Source organism: Peromyscus californicus, unplaced genomic scaffold, assembly GCF_007827085.1.
Source record: "Peromyscus californicus insignis strain IS unplaced genomic scaffold, ASM782708v3 Scaffold_4__1_contigs__length_199733344, whole genome shotgun sequence".
Lineage (NCBI taxonomy): Eukaryota > Metazoa > Chordata > Mammalia > Rodentia > Cricetidae > Peromyscus > Peromyscus californicus.
In genome coordinates this window covers 160,837,762-160,858,751 of record NW_026294562.1, presented here as the reverse complement: position 1 = coordinate 160,858,751, position 20,990 = coordinate 160,837,762, and the positions used below count along the sequence as shown (strand labels likewise).

General features: G+C 51.5%; 3 protein-coding genes across 3 annotated transcripts; 2 read left to right on the top strand and 1 right to left on the bottom strand.

The window, feature by feature from the left end:
- The first annotated feature begins 1,587 nt into the window (after positions 1-1,587).
- On the top strand, positions 1,588-6,097 carry Tyrobp (transmembrane immune signaling adaptor TYROBP). Its single transcript, XM_052761947.1, has 5 exons — positions 1,588-1,719; positions 2,182-2,208; positions 2,354-2,488; positions 3,170-3,213; positions 5,873-6,097. The coding sequence occupies exons 1-5, from the start codon at positions 1,659-1,661 to the stop codon at positions 5,936-5,938; spliced, it is 333 nt and encodes a 110-aa protein (XP_052617907.1). The 5' UTR covers positions 1,588-1,658; the 3' UTR covers positions 5,939-6,097.
- Positions 6,098-6,206: 109 nt separating this feature from the next.
- On the bottom strand, positions 6,207-7,905 carry Hcst (hematopoietic cell signal transducer). The gene is made up of 4 exons (XM_052761954.1): positions 7,401-7,905; positions 7,037-7,060; positions 6,558-6,689; positions 6,207-6,338 (listed from the first exon to the last, which is right to left on the bottom strand). Exons 1-4 carry the CDS (start codon positions 7,441-7,443, stop codon positions 6,298-6,300), a joined length of 240 nt encoding a protein of 79 aa, XP_052617914.1. The 5' UTR covers positions 7,444-7,905; the 3' UTR covers positions 6,207-6,297.
- Positions 7,906-9,930: 2,025 nt separating this feature from the next.
- On the top strand, positions 9,931-19,665 carry Nfkbid (NFKB inhibitor delta). Its single transcript, XM_052761863.1, has 12 exons — positions 9,931-10,472; positions 11,368-11,468; positions 11,629-11,689; positions 12,192-12,403; positions 13,854-14,041; positions 14,135-14,240; positions 14,343-14,489; positions 14,605-14,656; positions 14,754-14,902; positions 17,788-17,904; positions 18,144-18,308; positions 19,063-19,665. Exons 1-12 carry the CDS (start codon positions 10,100-10,102, stop codon positions 19,114-19,116), a joined length of 1,725 nt encoding a protein of 574 aa, XP_052617823.1. The 5' UTR covers positions 9,931-10,099; the 3' UTR covers positions 19,117-19,665.
- The last annotated feature ends 1,325 nt before the right edge of the window (positions 19,666-20,990 follow it).

Genomic DNA, 20,990 nt, shown 5'->3' with positions numbered 1-20,990 from the left:
AGCAACTAAAGGGGACGCCAGACCCCCACCAAAGCCCAGGGCCGCGATTGCTCTGTTTTGGGTCGTACCCCAGTACCTTGGCTGTTCCATTGCATGTGTTCTGGGGACAGGTCAGGCATGGCCGGGGTGGGAGGAGGGGTCAGAAGACTCCTGCTGGGAAGCTGGGGAATGGGAGAAAGATTTAGGAAGGGCAGACCATAGCTTACCCCGGACATGCTAACCCCACCCATGAGCATAATTAACCTGCTGTGAGTATTCACAATGTGTCAGGCACAGTTCTAGTGATCCTCACAAAGCCCCAGGAGAAGCTGGCCTTGCATCCTTCTCTGATTCAAGTCCCCACATTCTGCTCACAGCCAGAGGGAGCCTTGACCCCCAGCAGGTCCAGGTCTGCCTTGCCCATAGCCCGACTCAGGTCTCTAACTGTCTGTCACTCACTTAGCTCACACCCCCATTGAGAGGCCTCTGGGCACAGCAGGCCACTTCCTCCCCTTCCAGCTCTAGACCTTAGGAAGAAGACACTTTTGGATTCTTCAGGGCCCAGACTCAGCCCGGCCTGGGCAGTAGTGGCCACTATTGTGAGAGACCCTCCACCCAACTCTAGAGTCCCTCCCTCCCACAGTGACGTCTGCATCTGTCCCATGACCACCATCCAGCTTCCCCTTTCTCCTGCACCCTGGTGCCCACAGAGTGTGACATGAGTTTGGGGGAGGGGGCGTCCTGCATCTGGCTCATGCCCAAGGGCTCCAACCTCAGGTTCCTCTTCACCAGTTCCAGCTTAGGCTCCCGCCAGGGACTAAAATAGTCCCTGCCTCTTCCCCCCACGAGCTCCGCCAGGCCCAGTGGTCACCACATGGCCACCAGCTGCCTCACCTCAGGCCCCAGCTCTGTCTCTGTGGTGTGCACATCTGTGGCAGGAATCCTCACCCTCTTCGCTTTGCGGTGTTCTCTCTCTGCCTTTCATCTTTTCCCCTGTCAGTGAAATGGCCCTCTTTAGATACTGGGTCCCAGATCTGTCTTTGCTGTGTGGCTGTGGGCTACTGTCTTTACCTCTCTGTGAAACTGGGGGGGGGGGGGGGGACATCTACCTCAGATGAATATTGGGGAGACGAGGCGACACATTTGGGAGTTCTGTCATGAGTGCTCCTGCCCAGGACTCTCTCTTAATGATAGCCTGTGACCGTGACAAGGGTCTTGATGCTGACAAGACAGATAAGTGTCGGACCTGCTCTAGGAACGTCAGCTGGTAAACGGCCCCGCAAAAAAGTACGGTTTTACTCTCAATCTTGTGGACGGAAACAATCGAGGCCCAGAGAGGCTAAGTGACTTCTTCAAGGTTGCCCAGCCAGAAGAGGCTGAACTGCTTTCAATTCTTGTCACCCCCATCCCTCCTGTTGTACCTGTCCTCTGTCTGGAGATGGAGATCAAGACCTGCTGTGAGTTTCTCTGGTCCTTTTCGTCCAGTCCATGAGGACTGTGTATGGCACAGTCCCTTGGCCACATTCTTTCTGGTGTCATGTCTGTCTGTCCCCCTCCCTGCTGCTGTCCCCTCCTCCTGCTGCCACCACCCACCTCAGACTTCCTCCTTCACTTGGTTGGACGTCACACCACATCCCACCAGCCGCTGGACTGTGGTGTCCAGTGCACGTCTGGCCGCCATGGGGGCCCTGGAGCCCGCCTGGCACCTTCTGTTCCTTCCTGTCCTTCTGACTGTGGCAGGTGAGTCGGGGGCTTCTGCAGCTGTCCTCTGTGCCTTCAGCTCAGCTCAGGGCCAGGGCTGGGCAGAGAGCAGGAAGGACAGGACAGCCGAAGGGGAGGGCTGGGCGGAAGAAGGTTCCTCCAGGGCCTCTGGGTCTCTGCCTGAGCTGGAGGCCCCACGATTTGGGACCTGGTAGAAGCAGTGGGAGGAAAGATCTAAACCAGACACACTGACACAGACCCTACGCACTGGCCAGTCGCCTCTGTACCAGCCCCCGGGGGCCGTGAGACCTACCTTCTCCCGAGTTCTCCAGCCTCTACATCACTGTCTGGCTGGGCCTCAGTTTACATCTTCCTTTTGGATATAGAATCTCATATAGCCCAGGCTAGCTTCAAACTTGCTGTGTAGTTGAGGATAACCTCAGTCTTCTGATTCTCCTGCCTCTGCCTCTCTCAGTTTACCTAATTTTTTTTCCTCCTTAGGATTCAGTCCCGTCCAGGCCCAGAGTGGTAAGCCATGACACCCCCAATCTTTCACCCTTCCCCGCAAAGACCCCTCACGTCACCCTTTCCTCCTAACCCTCTCTCTGCTGACACCCAGTCCCTGACTGTCAACCTATGCCACCCTCCTGATCCTCCTGTGACAATTTCCCAGATTGCAACTGCTCTCCCGTGAGCCCGGGTGTGCTGGCTGGGATCGTGCTGGGTGACTTGGTGCTGACGTTGCTCATCGCCCTGGCTGTCTACGCTCTGGGCCGCCTGATCCCTCGAGGCCGAGGGGCTGCAGAGGGTGAGCGGGGCACTCAGGAGCTGGCCTGTTGGAAGAGGGGATTGGGGGACGTTTCAAGGTCGCTGATACCTAAGGGCTGGGGATGGAAGGGCTGATTTGTTATTGTTTCTTCCCTTAATGCTGAGGACCCAGACAGGGACTCCCATTTATACCGCAAGCACTCCCTACCAACTGAGTTACACCTTCAGGCCAGAAAGCTGGGGGCTTTTTTCTCTCTTACTTTTTTTTATATATATTTTAATTGTTTAGTTTTAATAGTTCAGTGTCTTCCAAGGCCAGAAAGTGGTGCCAGATGCCCTGGACCTAGAGTTATAATGTGAGTGCTGGGAATTGAACTTGGGTCCTCTGCAAGAGCAGTACCTGCTCGAAACTGCGGAACCATCTCTCAAGTTACTCAGAAGGGCTGGTTTTAAAACACCCAGACAGGAGCGGTGGTGGTGCACGCCTTTAATCCAGCACTCGGGAGGCAGAGACAGGCGGATCTCTGTGAGTTCGAGGACAGCCTGATCTACAGAGCGAGATCCAGGACAGCCAGGGCTACACAGAGAAACCTTGTCTCAAAAAACCAACCAACCAACCAAACCAAACAAAACAAAATTAAAAAGCCAACAACAACAATGTAGTCCCAATTCACAGCTTAGTCTATCTTTACACCCTGTGTCCCTCTCTGTCCCTCTCTAGGGACCCGGAAACAGCGCATTGCAGAGACGGAGTCACCTTATCAGGTAAGAACACCAAATCTTTCTCTGCCTTCACTCCTGCCTGCTCCTAGTCCTGACACACACACACACACACACACACACACACACACACACACACACACACAGACACACACACACACACACCCCTTTCCAGCACCTTAAGGTCCCTTCCCCAGCCACATCCCCAATCTTGAAAACAAAGGAGGTATCTGTCCAACATGTTCAATGATTAATCGTGACCTTTATGCTCATCCTCAGATGTGTGGGAGGCAAACAGAGGGACTCTGTCTTTGTTAGCCTTGCTTTGATCTGGGGGAAGCCTGGCCCTTGGTCAGACCGGGAGAAGTCCTTGGTGAGGCAGGGAATAGAATTTAGTGAGGTATCTCTAAAGAGAGGAGCTCCACCGGGGTTACGGTGTCGCGGAAGCGGGATGTGAGCATTGGACATTCCTTTGAGCAGCTGACCAAAGCTAGGCTGCTCAGAAAACCCCACACAAAATGTACAAAGTGATCCCAGAAGTTGGGAGGCAAGATGATGGGAAGTTTGAAGCCAACCTGGGCTATTTAGTGAGTTTGAGATTAGCCTGGGTTACAGAAAGAGACCCTGTCTCAACAAAAGGGGTGAGTGTAGGGTGTCACACAGCATGGTGTGGTACAGCACATGGCTGCCATTTGCAAAGCCCTTTATTTAATACCCGGCACCAAAATAAACATTAATAATTAACAACTGTCTCAGGATTTCAGAAGCTAGGCAGGCGGACTGTGAGTTCAAGGTCAGTCTAGCATATAGAGAGTATCTCAAACATACCAAACAGAACCGGGCATGGTGGCACATGTCCGCATTGTCTGCATTGAGGAAGCAGAGGCAGGGGGATCCCTGTGGGTTGGAGGCCAGCCTGGTTTACGTAGAGAGTTCCAGACCAGCGAGGGCTACAGGATGAAACCCTGTCTTGCCTTTTAAAAAGAAAAATAAATTAAAAGTGGAATGAGATGGGAATGCGGCTCAGACTACACTCATCTAGCATGCACAAGGCCCAGGATTCAACCCAATAAATAAATAAATAAATAAATAAATAAATAAATAAATAAATAAATAGAATTAATTCAAATGAAAGCAAGTCAAAGTTATGTATATAAGCTAGAGACAGTGCAAGCAGTCATTAAATTCATTCCTAAAAACCATAATGTAGTCAGTCATGTCTACTCCCTCTCTGTTAAGACTCGTGTGTGTGTGTGTGTGTGTGTGTGTGTGTGTGTGTGTGTGTGTGTGTGTGTTATGTGTGAGTGTGGTATGTGTGTATGTTTGTATATGTGTGTGTATGTGGTGTGTGTTTGTGTGTGGTGTGTGTGTTTGTGTGTGTGTGTGTGTTTGTGTGGTATGTGTGTATATATGTGTATGGTATGTGTGTGTTTGTAAGTGTGGTGTGTGTTTGTGTGTGGTATATGTGGTGTGTGTGTGATGTGTGTGTGTGTTTGTGTATGTGTCGGTGTGTGTGGTGTGTGGGTGTGTGTGTGTGTGTGTGTGTGTGTGTGTGTGTGTGTGCAGGCAGGCCACAGGAGGACTTCAGGTCTTATTTTTTAAATTGCATTTATTTTATTGGTTATTTACCGGTGTATGTGGGTGGGGGTTGGGTGCTTATACTTTGGCAGCCCTGGGAAGGCCAACACGTGGGAGTCAGGTCTCTCCTTCCACCTGTGGGTCTCAGAACTCGAACGGGTTGTCAAGGTTCGCAGCACGTGCGTACCCCCTGAGCCACCTCGCCAGCCTCAGGGCTCCTCCCTACCCTTTGGGATAGGAGTGAGGGGCTAGGAAACTCTGGAGAAACACACATCCAGACTGTCTGGCACAGGCTTTCAGAGTCTGCCCCCGGAGCCATAGACCAGTACCTTCTCATCCCTTCTCTGGAAGTTGCCTCACCGCCTGCAGCCAGTTCTACCCACTGGCCTCCCTGCTGGAGAAAAGTTTTCTTTGCAAAGTGTAAGATTCTCCAGTTTGATGCCCAGCAGTGGCGCACGCCTTTAATCCCAGCACTGGGAGGCAGAGCCAGGTGGATCTCTGTGAGTTCGAGGCCAGCCTGGGCTACAGAGAGTTTCAGGACAACCAGGGCTACACAGAGAAATCGTGTGTCAGAAAAACAAACAAACAAACCTCAGGTTTGACCACTTGAGGCCCAGAAGACTGAGGAGGCTGTCCAGTCCCTCAGAGCCAGGAAATTGTAGGGCCAATGTCAGCCTGGTTTATTTATTTATTTAGTGGCTTGGTTGAGACCTACATGGGTCAGCACACACATCCTAATTGGGGAGACTGATCTGAAGTAAATTAACAAAATCATTTTGGGGTGATATTCTGAAGAGAATAAAACCAGCCAGTGTGATAATGGTGGGGTTGAGAAAGAAACTGAAGACGGGGAAGCTGAGAAGGATCCAAGCTGGAAAGGGTGAGAAGGAGGTTGACACTCGAGGGAGCTGGCTTTCTAGGCAGAAGGAACTGCAAGTGTAAAGCCTTGAGACTGGGACATAATGTCCAGACAGAGGAGTGAGGGAACTGCAGACACTGGAATAAAATCTGGACCTCTTTCATGATTTTAAGTTTGCAGAAGCTGCCAAGGACCTTGAAGGTCATTAGGAGGCTAGATTTCTTTGGCTTGCTGGGGCCCCTCCAATGATGGCCTCTGTCTTTTTAGGAGCTTCAGGGCCAGAGGCCAGACGTCTACAGCGACCTCAACACACAGAGGCAGTACTACAGATGAGCCCACACTATGCCGACCAGCAACCTGATGCCTGGATCCAGCCATTCCCAATGCTTATTCAACATGCCCTCCCTGGGATACAGATCCACAGAGTGCTCCCCCTGAGATGTCTGACCTCTCCCCACTTCTGTCCACAAATAAATGACGGAGCAAAAACCATGGCTGAATTATGCTATTTATGAGGGTAACCGTGGGGCCCCAAGAATGCTCTTAAATCGGGAAACAGCTACCTGGTTAGACGTCAGACTTTGGGAAGAACAAGACTAGAGGCATTTGAATTACTTTATTCCAGTCCAGAAGGAGTGTGTTCCCAGGCACCCCCACGTGATCCAGAACGTGAGAGTCAGAAGTTGCAGAGGTCAGCTTCGGCCAGGCATGTTGATGTAGACTCTACTGTCTTCTGGTGGGTGGGGTAGAGAGAGCATGAAGCATGACCACCCACATTACCTTCCTGGGAGACCCCCTGCCTCAGGGGCTTCCTCAGGGGTTCCCCAGATACCTCCCCCAGGGTTTCCCAAGCACCTCCTCCAGGGCTTCCCCGGGGACGGCCTTTGTGGGACCCCCTTCTTCCCTAGGGACTGCTACCCACTCTCCAGGCCCCGCCCCAGTGCTTGCTCACCTTGGGCAGGCCTGCTGTGTGGGCGCATGCATACAAACACCACCCCAACGATTATGAGTGACAAGACCGCATCTGCAGCCACCAGGCCTGCCAGGAGCGGCAGGGACAGAGGCCCACATCCTGAGCAGGAACCTGGGGGTTGGAGCCCAGACAAGCAGGCAGCTGAGATCGGTCTCTTTGTCCACAGGGAGCCCCTCTCCCCGCCCCCAGATGCCAGAGAGTGGGTAGATTTGGGGGGATTAGGGAGCAAAATGAGAGGGGGGAGCTAAGAGAGGCTGGGGAGTCACAGAACCCCAAGGGCTGTGCCCTGGGCACACCAGGAATCTGTTAAGGGGAGTCTCGGTTCCCATCACTCCAATTGGGTGGTGAAGAATCAAGATGGACCAGAAAGGGCTGAGATTAAGGAAATGTCAGGAGCCAGGGGAGTGCTGTGGGCCAGACTTCGGGATTGGAGGCAGCTGTTGAAGTTCATCCCTCACCTGCTGGCGTCTGACCTGCAGCCACTGTGGAAAGACAGAGAAAGTGGATAGGGGTCGGGGAGTAGTCCCCAACACGGGCTCAGGGCGGGTGGGATGCTTGAGACCTAAGCTCCACACTGGAGAGGTAAATGAGAAATGGAGCTTCCTGGAACACAGAAAATGACCAGAAAAGGGAAACAGAAGTGACCTAGCAGTGAGGAGAGCTCACAGCTCCACAATCCCACGCCCCGCCCCCAAGGACCCAGACCTTGAGCCGCAGCAGCTCTCAAGAAAGAAAAGGGCACAAGGAGAAGGGCTTGTCCTCCGCACCCCCGATCTCAGATGGCAGCCTTCCTGTCCCTCAAACCCGAAGTGCTAGCTTCACCTGGGAGCAGAAGCAGGAACAAGAGGCGGCCCGGAGGGGTCATGGTGGGCTGAGGCCTGAAGGGATCTGGACTGTGGTCCTGAGAGGTCCTGAGAACAGTAGAGAAGGGAGGAAGCCAGAACGGATGTCACTCTGCTGGTGACTATGCTACCTACTTCCTGTGTGTGGGTACATGTGTGTCCTTAAGACTTATTCTGGGGAACAAATTTGGGGGAGTCAGCGCCCAGAGAAGCTTCTGTCATAATCCGGGTGGGAGTGGCAGGTGGACCATGGTGTGGGTACCAGGGAGACTCTGGAAATATTTTGGAAGTAAAGCCAACAACATTTGGGGTTGGAGAGGGTGTGTGTTATAAAGGGGACCAGAGCCGGGCGGTGGTGGCGCACGCTTTTAATCCCAGCACTCGCGAGGCAGAGCCAGGCGGATCTCTGTGAGTTCGAGGCCAGCCTGGGCTACCAAGTGAGTTCCAGGAAAAGGCGCAAAGCTACACAGAGAAACCCTGTCTCGAAAAACCAAAAAATAAATAAATAAATAAATAAATAAATAAATAAATAAATAAATAAATAAATAAAAAATAAATTAAAAAAAAAATAAAGGGGACCAGGGGTAACTGTAGCTTCTGGCCTGAGGGAGATTAGAAAGATGGAGAATTGGGTTGACAAGAGTTTGTTTGGAAGAGCTGGCTAAGGAGGGAGAGAGGGCTGCCTACGTTTGGGCACACTGAGTTGGAGATCCTGACGGAGCTCTCTGGAGATGTGAATGTCCACAGTTGGGTTTCAGGTATGTCTGGTCCTGATATGTAAATTTGAGAGGGCTGTGGCTAAAAGATGGCATTTAAAACCAACCGTAAGACTGGATGAACTCACTAACGAAGTATACACACACACACACACACACACACACACACACACACACACACACACACTGGCTGCAGAGAAAGGGAACCTGTAACCAGCTAGGGAAGCTGAGGGCGGAAGCAGGGGAGGGAGAGACCCAACACCAGGCAGAGTATTGAAAGCAGGAGAGAAATTTGGTCACTGCAGATAAGTGCCAAGGAAGGTCACCAAGTGGGAACTGAGAGTGTCAGTCCCTCCTGAGGGCTGGGAAATCCTGTTTGGTTCACACCTCTCTATCCCAAGCGCCCAGCAAAGTGTCTCTCCTCTAGCTAACGGAGTTTTTAAAGTGATAGTAAGTGAGCTGGGCACGATAGCCCAAGCCTGTAATTCTAGCCTTAGGGAGTCCAAGGGAGGAAGGTGACTCTGAGTTCAGGGCCAGCCCTGCCATTGAGCATCCCAGGCTAGCCACGGCTATACAGGAAGACCTGACTGCCTCAAAACAAAGTGAGGGGTAGGGAGATGGCTCAGCAGATGAAGGCACTTGACCTGGCCTAGAGCCCCAGAATCCTTACGAAAAGCAGTGTTTCCGCAGCAGGCTGAAGAGCATGTGTTCTGTGACCTCCAGGGGAGCTCACACCCAGCATTTTTTAAAGCAAATATTAGAACCGAACATAGTGGCTCACACCTTTAAGTCTTAGCACTTGGGAGACAGAAGCAGGCAGATCTCTGTGAGTTCAAGGCTAGCCTGGTCTACGTAGTGAGTTCCATGACAGCTAGAGCTACGTAATGAGACCCTGTCTCAAAACAAAACAAAAAAGCAAATATTGGTAGTTGGATGTGGTAGCCCACACCTGTAATCTGACATTCGGGAGAGAGAGCAAGAGCAGCAGGCAGAGTTCAAGATTATCCTCAGTTACCGAGAGATCTAGGCCAGCCTGGGCTACAGGAACCCATGTCTGTCTGTTTCTCTGCCTCTCTGTCTCTGTCTCTCTCTCTCTCTGCCTCTCTCTGTCATACACACACACAGAAATCAAAACTGAAACCAAAGGGGGAGGGGGGGTTATAAATGAAAGTTGACTCTAAAGAAGGGAAAGGCCACGTGGAAAGAGGGAGAGATTTAAGTCACCCTTGCCTAAGGACTTCTCCAGGAGGCCATGGGGTCCAGACTCTCCCCCAGGACCCAACAGCACTGCTCTGCCTATGCACAGCCAAGTCAAGGCCTCCGGCATCCCCTTGGCCAGAGACTCAGAATTCCAGGACCCAGTGTCCCCTTCTTCCTGGAGGCAGGACCCCAGCACCCTCCTTCCATGGAGACGAGGTGATCAGACCCTTCAAGGTCAGCCCCTCCCATTCAGAGACAAAGTTTGCTCTAGCGCTAAACCGGGGACTCCCAGGACTGTGGGCGGAGTCCTCTTTGAATGGGCGTGGTCAAAACCCCAATTTAAAAACTCGCGGGGATCCTGGCTTTAGATCGGGGACCCGGCGGCGGCTCCGCGGGGGAAGCAGCGAGGCTGGCGCAGCGCCGAGGTCGCGGCCCTGGGGGCCCGCAATCTGCACCTAAGAATCCGAGAGGTAAGGATGGGGTAAAGCGAGGCACGCGACTTTCTGAGCGCTTGAGGGTTGGCTGGAGCATTAAGCTGGGCCCGGAGAGTAGGGGTGTCCTCAACGTTTAAGGGAGCTGGCTGAAGAGAAGCGGATGGGATTCTGGACTCCTGAGTCTTCAGAGTGTTGGAGATTAAGAGGGAGGTCTGGAATCTTGGGGTAGGGGGGTAGGGTGCAAGGCTTGGGAGGCCTGATCCTGGGATCCTGTAAGAGGACGAAGGGACCCCGACTCTTTCCCCCAAGGAGGGGGTTGCACTGTGGTTATGGTTGCAGATTTGGGTCCCAAAGGTCCGGCGTTAGACCTCTCCGGCCGGGACCTGCCCCGCCCTGGGATTTCCCAGAGCACCACCGGTGCAGGGACCCCGGGCCGGACAGGAATTCCCCGTGCGCGGGGATTCCACGGGCGCAGCGCTTCGCTGCGCGCCCCGCCTCCGAGCGGGACACCTGCAGCGCCAGTCCGGAGCGGAACTGGGAGATGGAAGATTCCCTTGCGTGAGCGCGGTGACGTCAGCGCGTGGCGTCCCGCCTCAGAGGTTTCCGAGTCAATCCCCGGCTTGCTTAACCCTTTTTGCCCGGAGTCGAAGCCCAGAAACCTGAGCTGGGGGATTTTTCTCTTCTTGGGAACCGGACTTCCAGGTCCGGGAGAAGGAAACTGAGGATCCGGACTCTTGGGTTCTGGATGAGAGGGTGCCGCATCTATGGGATGCATGGGCGGGATGGTGGGCCCCTCCCAAGTCTGCAGAGGTGGGGGCAGGAGCTTTGCGACTCCAGATCTCTGGATTCCGGAGGAGCTAGTGGCTACTGATTTTGTAGACCCTGGCAGAGAGGGTGGGACGGGAGTGGTGGTCCCCAGAGTAGCAGCTCACCTTTTATCAGTGCTAGGCCCCCTCTACCATCCACTGAGCCACGCCCCGAGCCCCACATGTCAGATTCTAGAATAGAGAAATAATCTGTTGTTTTGAGGCAGGGTCCGGGGTAGTCCAGGCTGTCCTCCAACTTAGTATGTAGATGAGACTGGACTTGCGCACGTGATCCTCCTGTCCCCACCTCGCGAGTGCTGAGATTGCGCGAGTGTGCCTTCACTCCTAGTTTAAACAGACATTAGGAACCTGTATATGCCTTTTCAGGAAGTAGAGATTAGCAGACCCCCAACCCTCCCCTCCAAGCGTCAGGAGCCTAGGTTGGGATTTTTTACGGATGTGGCGATGCTTCAGAGGAGTGGGGTGTGGAGGAAACAGATGCTTCAGAGGAGTGCTAGCCTCCCCACTTCCTCAGTTTCCACTACGCTGGTGGAAAGTTGGGGCAGAGGAAAAGCGTGGAGTAAAAGGAAGGAAATGGCGGAGGCGGGCCCTGCACTCAGCATCTTCTATTGGCTTTGTAGTTCTCTGGCGGCATCAATGTGCCAGATTTTCCGCGCGGGAGAGAAAGGAGGGCGCCCACGTCCACTCCTCGCTGCCCACTGCTGCCGCCGAGGGTACATTTGGGTGACTTAAACATTCCTGATGACTTCCTTCTGCCTTCCCCCACACAGTGAGTCGGACTGAGCGCAGCCACTGCCCAACCCAGACCGTGAAGAAGCTCCTGGAAGAACAGAGACGCCGTCAGCAGCAGCCTGAGGCTGGTGGGGTTCCGGTGAGTCTCGGGAAGTCCGGTTTAGGACCACACACGCAGCCATGTGCGCTCCGGGACATGGGAGTTGTAGTCCTAACTCTGGTGGTCTGCAGGTGGGGAACAGACCCGAATCTTCCAGACACATAAATTCACTCATGTTTTCATTTTCTTTACACTGCAGGGCCACTTCTCCCCTCCCCTGACTCAGCCGCTGACCCCATCTGTGAACGAGGCAGAAGCAGGTAAGAATAGAAAGTTGGTTCCCAGCCCCAACTTCTCTTAGACACTTAGATATTCCAGCTCTTAGAACCTTGGAGACCAGGAGTTCAGCCTTCATTATTGTTGAGACACAGGAGAAAATTTGATGGACAGCCTTCCATAGTTGCACATGCCTGTTCCCAGCACTCCAGAAATTGAACGGGGAGGAGTGCCATTGGGTGTGAGTTCTAGGCCAGCTAGAGCTATCTAAGACACTTTGTCCCCCAAAAGAAAACAGAACAGAAACCCCTGGGATTTCACATTGGTTCTCTGTAGCCCAGTAGTTTGCATATAGTCCTAAAAGGACCCAGAGTTCTGTGATTCCAGCAGTCCAGGTCCCAGCTGCTTCAGACCAACCTGTTGATTTCCAGGATTGGAGGACCCAGCAGCTCCTTCCTCAGTCCCAGCCCTCCAGGTACACTATCCCTGGCTGTGTCTCCCAGTCTCTAATAACAGGCTGGTCCCTGCCCATCCTCTTCCTTTCAGGCCACACTCACTTCCCCACCTTCCAAGAGACCGTGGATTCAGGACCTGGCACCCTGGCTCCCCCTTCAGGCTTTGCAGACTGGGACCCCAGCACCCATGCTTCTTATACAGATAGCTCTTGCCCGTACTCTGCTGCTGAAGGCTTCCTGACTCCTGATTTCTACCCACCGTCAGACCCAGGGCGCTCAGGCCCATTTCCCCTGGGGATGGAGGTAAATTATACACAGGGACATATGCTTAAGGGCCCCTAAAAAATTCCCAGTTGTGCTGAGCCTAGTGATGTAAGCCTGCCATTCCAACTGCTCGGGAGGGAGGCAGAAGCAGGACTGTGAGACCTGCCTGGGCTATAGAATGAGTTCAAGGTTGCCCTGAGCATGTAAGACCTCATCTTTAAATAAAAAGTGAAAAACAGAGAGTGTTGGGAGTGTTGCTCCGTGGTCAAGCTCTTCCCTAGCATGCAAGAGGCCATGGGATCTCCATGAGAATCTCAGTTACATCCATGCAATATTCTACAATGTCAGGGACAGGTGTACTGGTTTATGCCTGTGGCCTCAGCACCTGGGAGGCAGAGGCAAGAGGACTGCCATTTTGAGCCAGCTAGTTGTGAGTTAGAAGCCAGTAGATGGCCAACACCAAACAAACTCTGGTATTTTTGGAGGGGTTTTGTTTCATAATGTTTTGTCTGTTTTTTCTTTTTTTTCCTTACAGATCTTTTCCTTAAATATTACGGTTTCTGATTTTGTTTGTATGGATTTTCTGTGTGTGCAAATCTATGTGTCTGTCTGTATTTCTTGTACTTCTTTATTCCTGTTTGTTTTTTGTCATATTCTAGTTTGTTTTTATTTTATCTTATTAGTATTACTATTTTTTAGATGCCTGTTTGTATTCTAATGAGAGAGAGAGAGAAAGTGTGTGGATTTGGGGGAGTGGGAAGGTAGGGAGGCTCTGGGGGGAATTTGGGGAAGGGAAACTGTAATCAGAATCTATTGTATGAAAAAATTCTATTTTCAATTAAAAAAAAACCCCAACACTGCCTGAAGCATGGCTCTGGTAGCTTCTGATGTATCAGATTAAATGGGACTGAAGAAGAGGGAAACAGGATTCAAGTGTACTAACTGATTTCTTGAATGAAAATAATACTTAGGCTGGAGAGATGGCTCAGTGGTTAAGAGCACTGCCTGCTCTTCCAGAGGTCCTAAGTTCAGTTACAGCAACCACATGGTGACTCACAACCATCTGTAATGAGATCTGGTGCCCTCTTCTGGCCTGCAAGTATACTTACAGGCAGAGGACTGTATACATAATAAATAAATAAATCTTTTTTAAAAAAAAAAGAAGAAGAAGAAGCCAGTCAGGGTGTATAACAGAGCAGAAACAAAAACAAGCTAGGTATAATAATAGTACATGCTCATAATCCCAGCACTCAGACTGCTGGGACAGAATTGCTTCAAGTTCAAGGCTAGCCCGGGCTTCACAGTGATATCCTCTCTCAAAAGACAAAAGCAAGCAGAAAACAAAAAACTCTTCTTCCTTGTGGCAAAACTGAAGTCCCAGGGTTCAAAGTCAGCTCCTGGTCTCACCCATTTGACCAGGGGCTGTGTGCTGTGTATGATGGGAATTCTCAGCTGACTGACTCTTCCACCCCCTCCCCGTACCCCTCAGGACTCTCTGGATACCCGGCTGTATACAGAACCTTCCCTGTCACAGGTAGGATCCTGGAGAGTCTCTAGCCTCCCCTCAGGATCTCCACAGTTGCCTCCATCCCCTGGACCCTCCCTGGAGACAGCCCGAGCTCACATATTGGCTTTGGGGCCGCAACAGCTACTGGCCCAGGATGAGGAAGGAGACACGTAAGTACAGAGGGACAGGATGATCTACAGACTCCTGGCTTCTCTGGGGTGGGGGCTCCTCTCATTGCTGCCCCCACCCCCACCCATCCTCAGGTTCTTGCACCTGTTTGCGGCTCGGGGACTGCGCTGGGCAGCGTATGCTGCAGCAGAGGTATTACAGATGTACCGACAGCTGGATATTCGTGAGCATAAAGGCAAGGTGAGGGCCAGGAGTCCAGACTTCTGCACCTGGGGAAGAGGGCACCTGACTTTCAGAAGGGAGGACTCTGGGAGCCCAGGCTGATTCTGTTGTGACTTGCAGACTCCTCTCCTGGTGGCAGCAGCTGCCAACCAGCCACAGATTGTGGAAGACCTCCTGAGCCTGGGAGCAGAGGCTAATGCTACTGACCATCAAGGCCGTTCTGTCTTGCATGTGGCTGCCACATACGGGCTCCCAGGAGTTCTTTCGGTATGGCCGGCAGGCAGACCCAGGGTGTCTGGGGTGGGCTAGTTATCCAGAGCCTGGTTTCCAGGACCAGGTTTAGGGAGACCCTTCCACAGCTCTCTTCCTCTTCTCCTTCTAGGCTGTGTTTAAATCAGGCATTCACGTGGACCTGGAAGCCAGAGACTTCGAAGGTGAGCTGGTCATGGCCGGGGCTGGTGTGGCAGGCAGGCAGGCTGGCTGGTCAGGGTGGATGTCCAGGTGCAGGTTCCTTACTGTTCCGTTCCACAGGCCTTACCCCCCTCCACACAGCCATCCTGGCTCTCAATGCTGCTACGCCCCCACCTAGCGTCTGTCCAAGGATGCTGAGTTCCCAAGCCCGAGACAGACTGACTTGTGTGCAGATGTTGCTGCAAATGGGTGCCAGTCATACCAGCCAGGTGAGCTTGGGTGGCAGGGGACGGGCAGACCCATAGGAAAGTGTGTGCAAAGGGCCACCTGGATGCCCAGGGGCCTAAAAAATGCTGGCACTGCCTCATCTACCTGTGTAACCTGAGTATGTTCCTCCACTTCTCTGAAGCCTGGTCATCCATGTGGATATTATTATTATTATTATTTTTTTTTTTTTTTTTTTGGTTTTTCGAGACAGGGTTTCTCTGTAGTTTTACGCCTTTCCTGGAACTCACTTTGTAGACCAGGCTGCCCTCAAACTCACAGAGATCCGCCTGCCTCTGCCTCCCGAGTGCTGGGATTAAAGGCGTGCGCCGCCGCCACCACCCGGCCCCATGTGGATATTATTGATCTTAGATTTATCAAGCATGGAGTGACTTTGATCAGCCTTTGCCAGCCACCATCCCCACCCCTCTAGGCATGTACTCTTATTTTCTACATTTTACTGATGAGAAATCTGAGTCCCAAGGGTTCAAAAGTCCCATAGCTTTTGTGTTGGAAAGAGAATTAGATCCAAGGGGTCAGGGATCTAACCCTAGAACTTGGCTCCTAATTACATTTTTTTTTGGTTATTGTTGTTGTCTTTTAAGACAGGGTTTCTCTGTGTAGCTTTGCGCCTTTCCTGGAACTCGCTCTGTAGCCCAGACTATCCTTGAACTCACAGAGATCCGCCTGGCTCTGCCTCCCAAGTGCTGGGATTAAAGGTGTATGCCACCACCGCCTGGCTCCTAATTACATATTTAACCCTTTTGTCCTGTGATAGTGATACCTTCATAGGCAGGCTGAGAGAATTCCATATCATTTCATTTTAAACATTAGTTTTTTTGTTTTTTTTTTAAAGATTTATTTATTTATTATGTATGCAGTGAGTGTTCAGCCTGCAGGCCAGAAGAGGGCACCAGATCTCATTATAGATGGTTGTGAGCCACCATGTGGTTGCTGGGAATTGAACTCAGGACCTCTGGAAGTACAGCCAGTGCTCTTAACCTCTGAGCCATCTCTCCAGCCCCTAAACATTAGTTTTTTTAGTTCAAGAGTTTTGAGCATAGGATGGAAGATGTACTATAGCTACTACCTAGCCTTTTACCCCTTTGGCCCGTATTTAATAAACTGTTCTTCCAAAAACAAATTTGAACATAGATTAATTGCAAAGACTGTCATAATGTGCCCTATGTGCCAGTATTACGTCGGTGATCAGCAACCACAGCGACTCCCATCATCCCATCCTCTCGCCCACTTTCCTTTCAGTTTTCAGTTTTTGTTGGTGCTGAGGATTTAACCCAAGTTCTAGTGCAGGCTAGGCAAGCTCTTCACAAACCTATATTATTATTTATTTTATTGTCATTACTTAAGGCACAGTCTCTTTATATAGCCCAGACTGACCTCAAACTCAGCATCTCCTGCCTCAACCTCCCAAGTGCAGAGCTGATAAACTGCATCACCAGGGCCAGTCCTGTGCTGTCTTTGAGCAAATACAAGCCTGTAATTCTTTCCATAACTATTTGTCCTTTCTTCCTTTCTTCCCTCCTTTCTTTTTTTTTCTTTTGGTTGCTGAGAGTGGAACCCAGAGCTTCCTCATGCTTATTACAGTGGTAGAGCCCCTGCCTAGAATCCCCCAGTGAGGGCCTGGGGTGTGTCTCAGTGGTAGAGCCCCTGCCTAGAATCCCCCAGTGAGGGGCTGGGGTGTGGTTCAGTGGTGGAGCCCCTGCCTAGAATCCCCCAGTGAGGGGCTGGGGATGTGGTTCAGTGGTAGAGCCTCTGCCTAGAATCCCCCAGTGAGGGGCTGGGGTGTGGTTCAGTGGTAGAGCTCCTGCCTAGAATGCTCCAGTAGAGGGCATAAAAGCTGGCGAACCTAAGGCTCCTTGAAAGCATGTAGTAAAGTTTCATTTTAGAAAACGGTTTTCCCCTCTAAAACAGCAGTTCTCAACCTATGGGTCATGACCCCTTTGCAGATCATATATCAGATATTCTGCATGTCAGATATTTATGTTACAATTCATAACAGTAACAAAATTACAGTTATGAAGTAGCAATGAAATAATTGTATGGTTGGGGGTCACCACAACCTGAGGAACCATATTAAAGGGTCGCAGCATTAGGAAGGTTGTAGATGAATTGCTAAACGGTCTTATTAATAAAAAAAACCTGGAGCCAGATATTGGGGTGAATGCTGAAAGATCAGAGGAATAGAACAAGCCACAGCCAGCTTCACCTCGACAACTTCTCAGTTGATCCTGTTTCCACGAATCCTCAGACTGAAAGCTTCTGAGTCCTCACCTGGAAGGGTCTTAGCTCAACGGCTTAAAAGCCTCTAGTTCCTGGTCCTCTGATCTCTGCCTCCGGAATGCTAGGATTAAGGGTGTGTGCCACCACTGTCTGGCCTCTATGTCTAACCTAGTGGCTGTTCTGTTCTCTGGCCCCCGGAGAAGTTTATTAGGGTGTACAATGTATCACCCACAGAAGGTTGAGAACCGCTGCTCCAAACTATGAAGCCCAGTGTCCTACATAGACATGTCTGCTGATTAATGCCTCCCAGCTCCAGTACTTACGTTACAGTACAGTCCGTATGAGACAGGGTGCATTTAGTGCGTCCAGTAGGAGGACCCCAGGTGACCAGGACAACTCCTAGCCCAGAAAGCTCCTTTGAGGGACTGGGAAAAGCATCTTTTTTCGGAGACACTTGAACTGGGAAATTGTCATATTGAATGTGTAGTCCTATGACACATATGTTACAAATGGCCTCCCTTAGCCATGTCTTCTTACATAGTACACAACACATACATCTGTGCAAGGCACTCCTGGTGGCTGCCAGGTGTCTTGGGGGGGGGAGGCTGTGGATGGAAGGCTGGCCTGACCTCTACTGTTCTCCTCCTAGGAGATCAAGAGCAACAAGACCATTCTGCACTTGGCTGTCCAGGCTGCCAACCCTACCCTGGTTCAGCTGCTACTGGGGCTGCCGAGGGGGGACCTGCGGGCCTTTGTCAATATGAAGGTAGGACACAGGCAGAGATTTGCGGGTGGTTTGAGATACAGTTGCAAGGGGCAGGTGAGCACTGGGGTCCTGTGAACTGTGGATGTAAAGGGGACAATATGCGGGGTGTGAAAGGAATGTGTATTCTGTAGTCGGGTGGGTGGAATGTGGCTATGAAGGGTGACATGTGAGCTGTGGATGTGGCAGGATGCAGAAGTGCAGTTTAGAAGACCCAGGCACTTGGATCTTTGTGGTTACAGGCCCATGGGAACACGGCCCTCCACATGGCGGCTGCCCTGCCCCCTGGGCCGCCCCAGGAGGCCATTGTGAGGCATCTGCTGGCAGCTGGAGCAGACCCAACGCTGCGCAACCTGGAGAATGAGCAGCCTGTTCATTTGCTGCGACCTGGGCCGGGCCCTGAGGGGGTAAGCACTGGCCTGACTTGAGCTAATCGAGGGGTTCCCCAACTGCACCAACACTGATTTAGAGGATGACATCTAGTCTCAGAAGGTGTCCTCAGTCCCTGTCCACTCTTCGCTTCAAAGAGTGACCTATGCTGAGTACTACCCTCTGTTAATCCCAACTCTTGAAAGACTAAGGCAGGAAGAGTGAGAATTTGAGCTAGCTGGGCCTACATAGTTAGACCCTGTCTCAAAAAGGAAACAAACAAACAACCCCAAGCGGTGACCTTTGACTTTAATGTCTGACCCTTTCTTCAATATGACAACTCCTACTGTGGCCTTCAGTCCCCAGGGAGACCTCTGGATTACTGTTCCCAACCCTGGATCCTAGCCTTAGATGTAATTTCTGACCCTGACCCCAAGATGGGAACCCTGCCTAGCAAAACCTTTCTGGTTTCTGGGTGTCTACCAGAGTCTGAACACAGGTTCACCCCAAACCTCACATGGGTTTCAGTATATAGCCCAGGATGACCCCTGACTCCCAGTTCTCCTGCCTCAGCCACCCAAAGTAGTGGGATGACAGGCATGGACCACCACACATGACCTCAACCCGTCTTGACTTTAGACCTGTGACCTTCCAACCCAAGTGACCCCACTCATTTTCTCCCTTGTCAGTAACGCCACCCAAGGTACCCCTCAGCCTCCCATGTGTAACCCCAGCCTTTGAAAGGCCTCCTCCACCCTCCCACACGCCTCATGCTGCCTTCTCTGTCCCTAGCTCCGGCAGCTGTTGAAGAGGAGCCGTGCGGCACCCCCAGGCTTGTCCTCTTAGGACTGAAACCAGAACCTGGACTGATTTTCCAGTCCCCACCGTCCCGTGGGACAGTCAGCGTATGCTCATGTCGCAGATTCGTGATAATATGTATGGAATATCCTGCCATTAGGGTCTTACATTAAAACCCCAAAGTGGCACTGGGGGAGGTGAGCAGTCCCCAATATTTGGGGTCATGTGATACCTCCTCCCTCTACAAGGGGCTATCTAGATGATTTCTGTGAAATCGAGCCCACTTGACTGTTTCTGTGAAACACCCCAGAAATCTTTAACTTTCTCCTACTTGGATCAGCGGTGATCACCTCCCTAGACTCAGTCTTACACCCCCAGAAACTCCAACGGAGCCTCCATGGGGTTTGAGGCATCCCAGTACCCTCGTATCAACGCTCCTCCCCAGGATGTCAGAAAGGCCCTCCGAGATTGTTGTGCCCTGAGTTCTGGCTGCACTGTCATTTAGAACTCAATGTCCCAGACCCCAGCATCCCCGCGGAATTGTTCCCCTTGGTCTGTGTGTTACTGGAGCTCCCAATTAAACTCCATTTGGCCTCAGGCTGTGTGATGTCATTCCAAGTGGAGGGCATTGGTGCAGGAAGGTGGTGGTGGTGACCCACTGAAAGGCCACGTTTGGGTGATAGAAAGACTGGGGAGTCAGGATCAAGACGCCATCGGACCTGATGCAGACATTCGGTTCTGGTTTTTAGATGACCTTCCCTTCCTGCTGCTGACATTTGTGGGCATCCGGTGCCCAATCTCCTGTGTAAAATATTCAGAAGACAAGCTGGGTATGGTGGTGCACACCTTTACCCAGCACACGGGAGTCAGAGGCAGGCAGGTCTCTGAGTTCAAGGCCACCCTGGTCTGCCTAGCAGGTTCTAGGACAGCCAAAAATACACAATGAGACTGTCCAAAAACACCATGTCCCATCTCTAGCCCTAGCCAAAAGCCAACCAAACAAAAATTTTGGGGTGATGTCACACTCATGTAATTTCATCATTCATGTTTGAGTCAAGTCTGGGATATAGAGGGAAAAAAAAACTTACCTCAATTTTTTTAATTTTAAAATTGAAGGGAGAGAAAGAGAGAGGAAAGGAAGAAAGGGAGGGAGGGAGGGAGGAAGAAGAATCTTTGATTGCCAAGTTGTAGGTTTCTCCACCGACACAATAAGCCAAATTAAAAGTAAAGGGCCAAGTTTAATCCGAGCTAATTACTAAGGAAGGAAATCAGTTCCGGGGTATCATGTCCACTTCCTGCTCTAACCTAAAATCCTAACCAATGACGACCAGGAGGTGATATGTACAATGACCCAGGTCCCACAGCTCCCTGTCACATTTAAACTCTGAAGTGCAGTTTGCTCAGGCTCCCTGAATCCCTCAACAGAATGATGCTCTGGCTCCTGTAGCACTTGGTAACACAGCCTCTCTTTCCTGGCCTCCCCTAGCTGAGGCTATTCCAGCCTCCTTACCGGTGTTCCCGCCCTGTTAAATGCCTTCAGGCATTCTCAGCATCTGCTTCCAGAGAAGGTACCTGTCAAACCAAGCTAGGACCTCCACCAAGCCTGCTTCTCAGATCTGCCCTGGAGTCGTTGGTCTGTCTATACCACTGAGTTACAGAGTCCCCACTCCAGAGAGCCCCTCGACCCACCAGAGGCCTCCTGCCTATGGACTCTCGTAGACCACAAACCAAGTCACACACAAGGGTCCCTTCTGTCACCTTGACTGGATTAGGAAAGGAAGGACAGCTCTGGGTGTGTCTGAGAGGGTGTTGCCAGAGATGAGGTGGTCAGAGCTCTGAGAGTGAATGGACACACCCCTTGATAGATTCCTAATACAATGGCATTACTGGGAAATGGCCAAAGGTCAGGTGGAATCTAGTTG

Coding starts and splice junctions, on each gene's coding strand:
- Nfkbid (XM_052761863.1), top strand. CDS start 10,100: ATGGTTGCAGATTTGGGTCCCAAAGGTCCGGCGTTAGACCTCTCCGGC. Junction 14,490..14,604: donor GGCTCCCAGGAGTTCTTTCG/GTATGGCCGGCA, acceptor TTCTCCTTCTAG/GCTGTGTTTAAATCAGGCAT. Junction 17,905..18,143: donor GGGCCTTTGTCAATATGAAG/GTAGGACACAGG, acceptor TTGTGGTTACAG/GCCCATGGGAACACGGCCCT.
- Tyrobp (XM_052761947.1), top strand. CDS start 1,659: ATGGGGGCCCTGGAGCCCGCCTGGCACCTTCTGTTCCTTCCTGTCCTT. Junction 1,720..2,181: donor TGTCCTTCTGACTGTGGCAG/GTGAGTCGGGGG, acceptor TTTCCTCCTTAG/GATTCAGTCCCGTCCAGGCC. Junction 3,214..5,872: donor AGACGGAGTCACCTTATCAG/GTAAGAACACCA, acceptor CTGTCTTTTTAG/GAGCTTCAGGGCCAGAGGCC.
- Hcst (XM_052761954.1), bottom strand. CDS start 7,443: ATGACCCCTCCGGGCCGCCTCTTGTTCCTGCTTCTGCTCCCAG. Junction 7,061..7,400: donor GTTCCTGCTTCTGCTCCCAG/GTGAAGCTAGCA, acceptor GTCTTTCCACAG/TGGCTGCAGGTCAGACGCCA. Junction 6,339..6,557: donor ACACAGCAGGCCTGCCCAAG/GTGAGCAAGCAC, acceptor CCCACCCACCAG/AAGACAGTAGAGTCTACATC.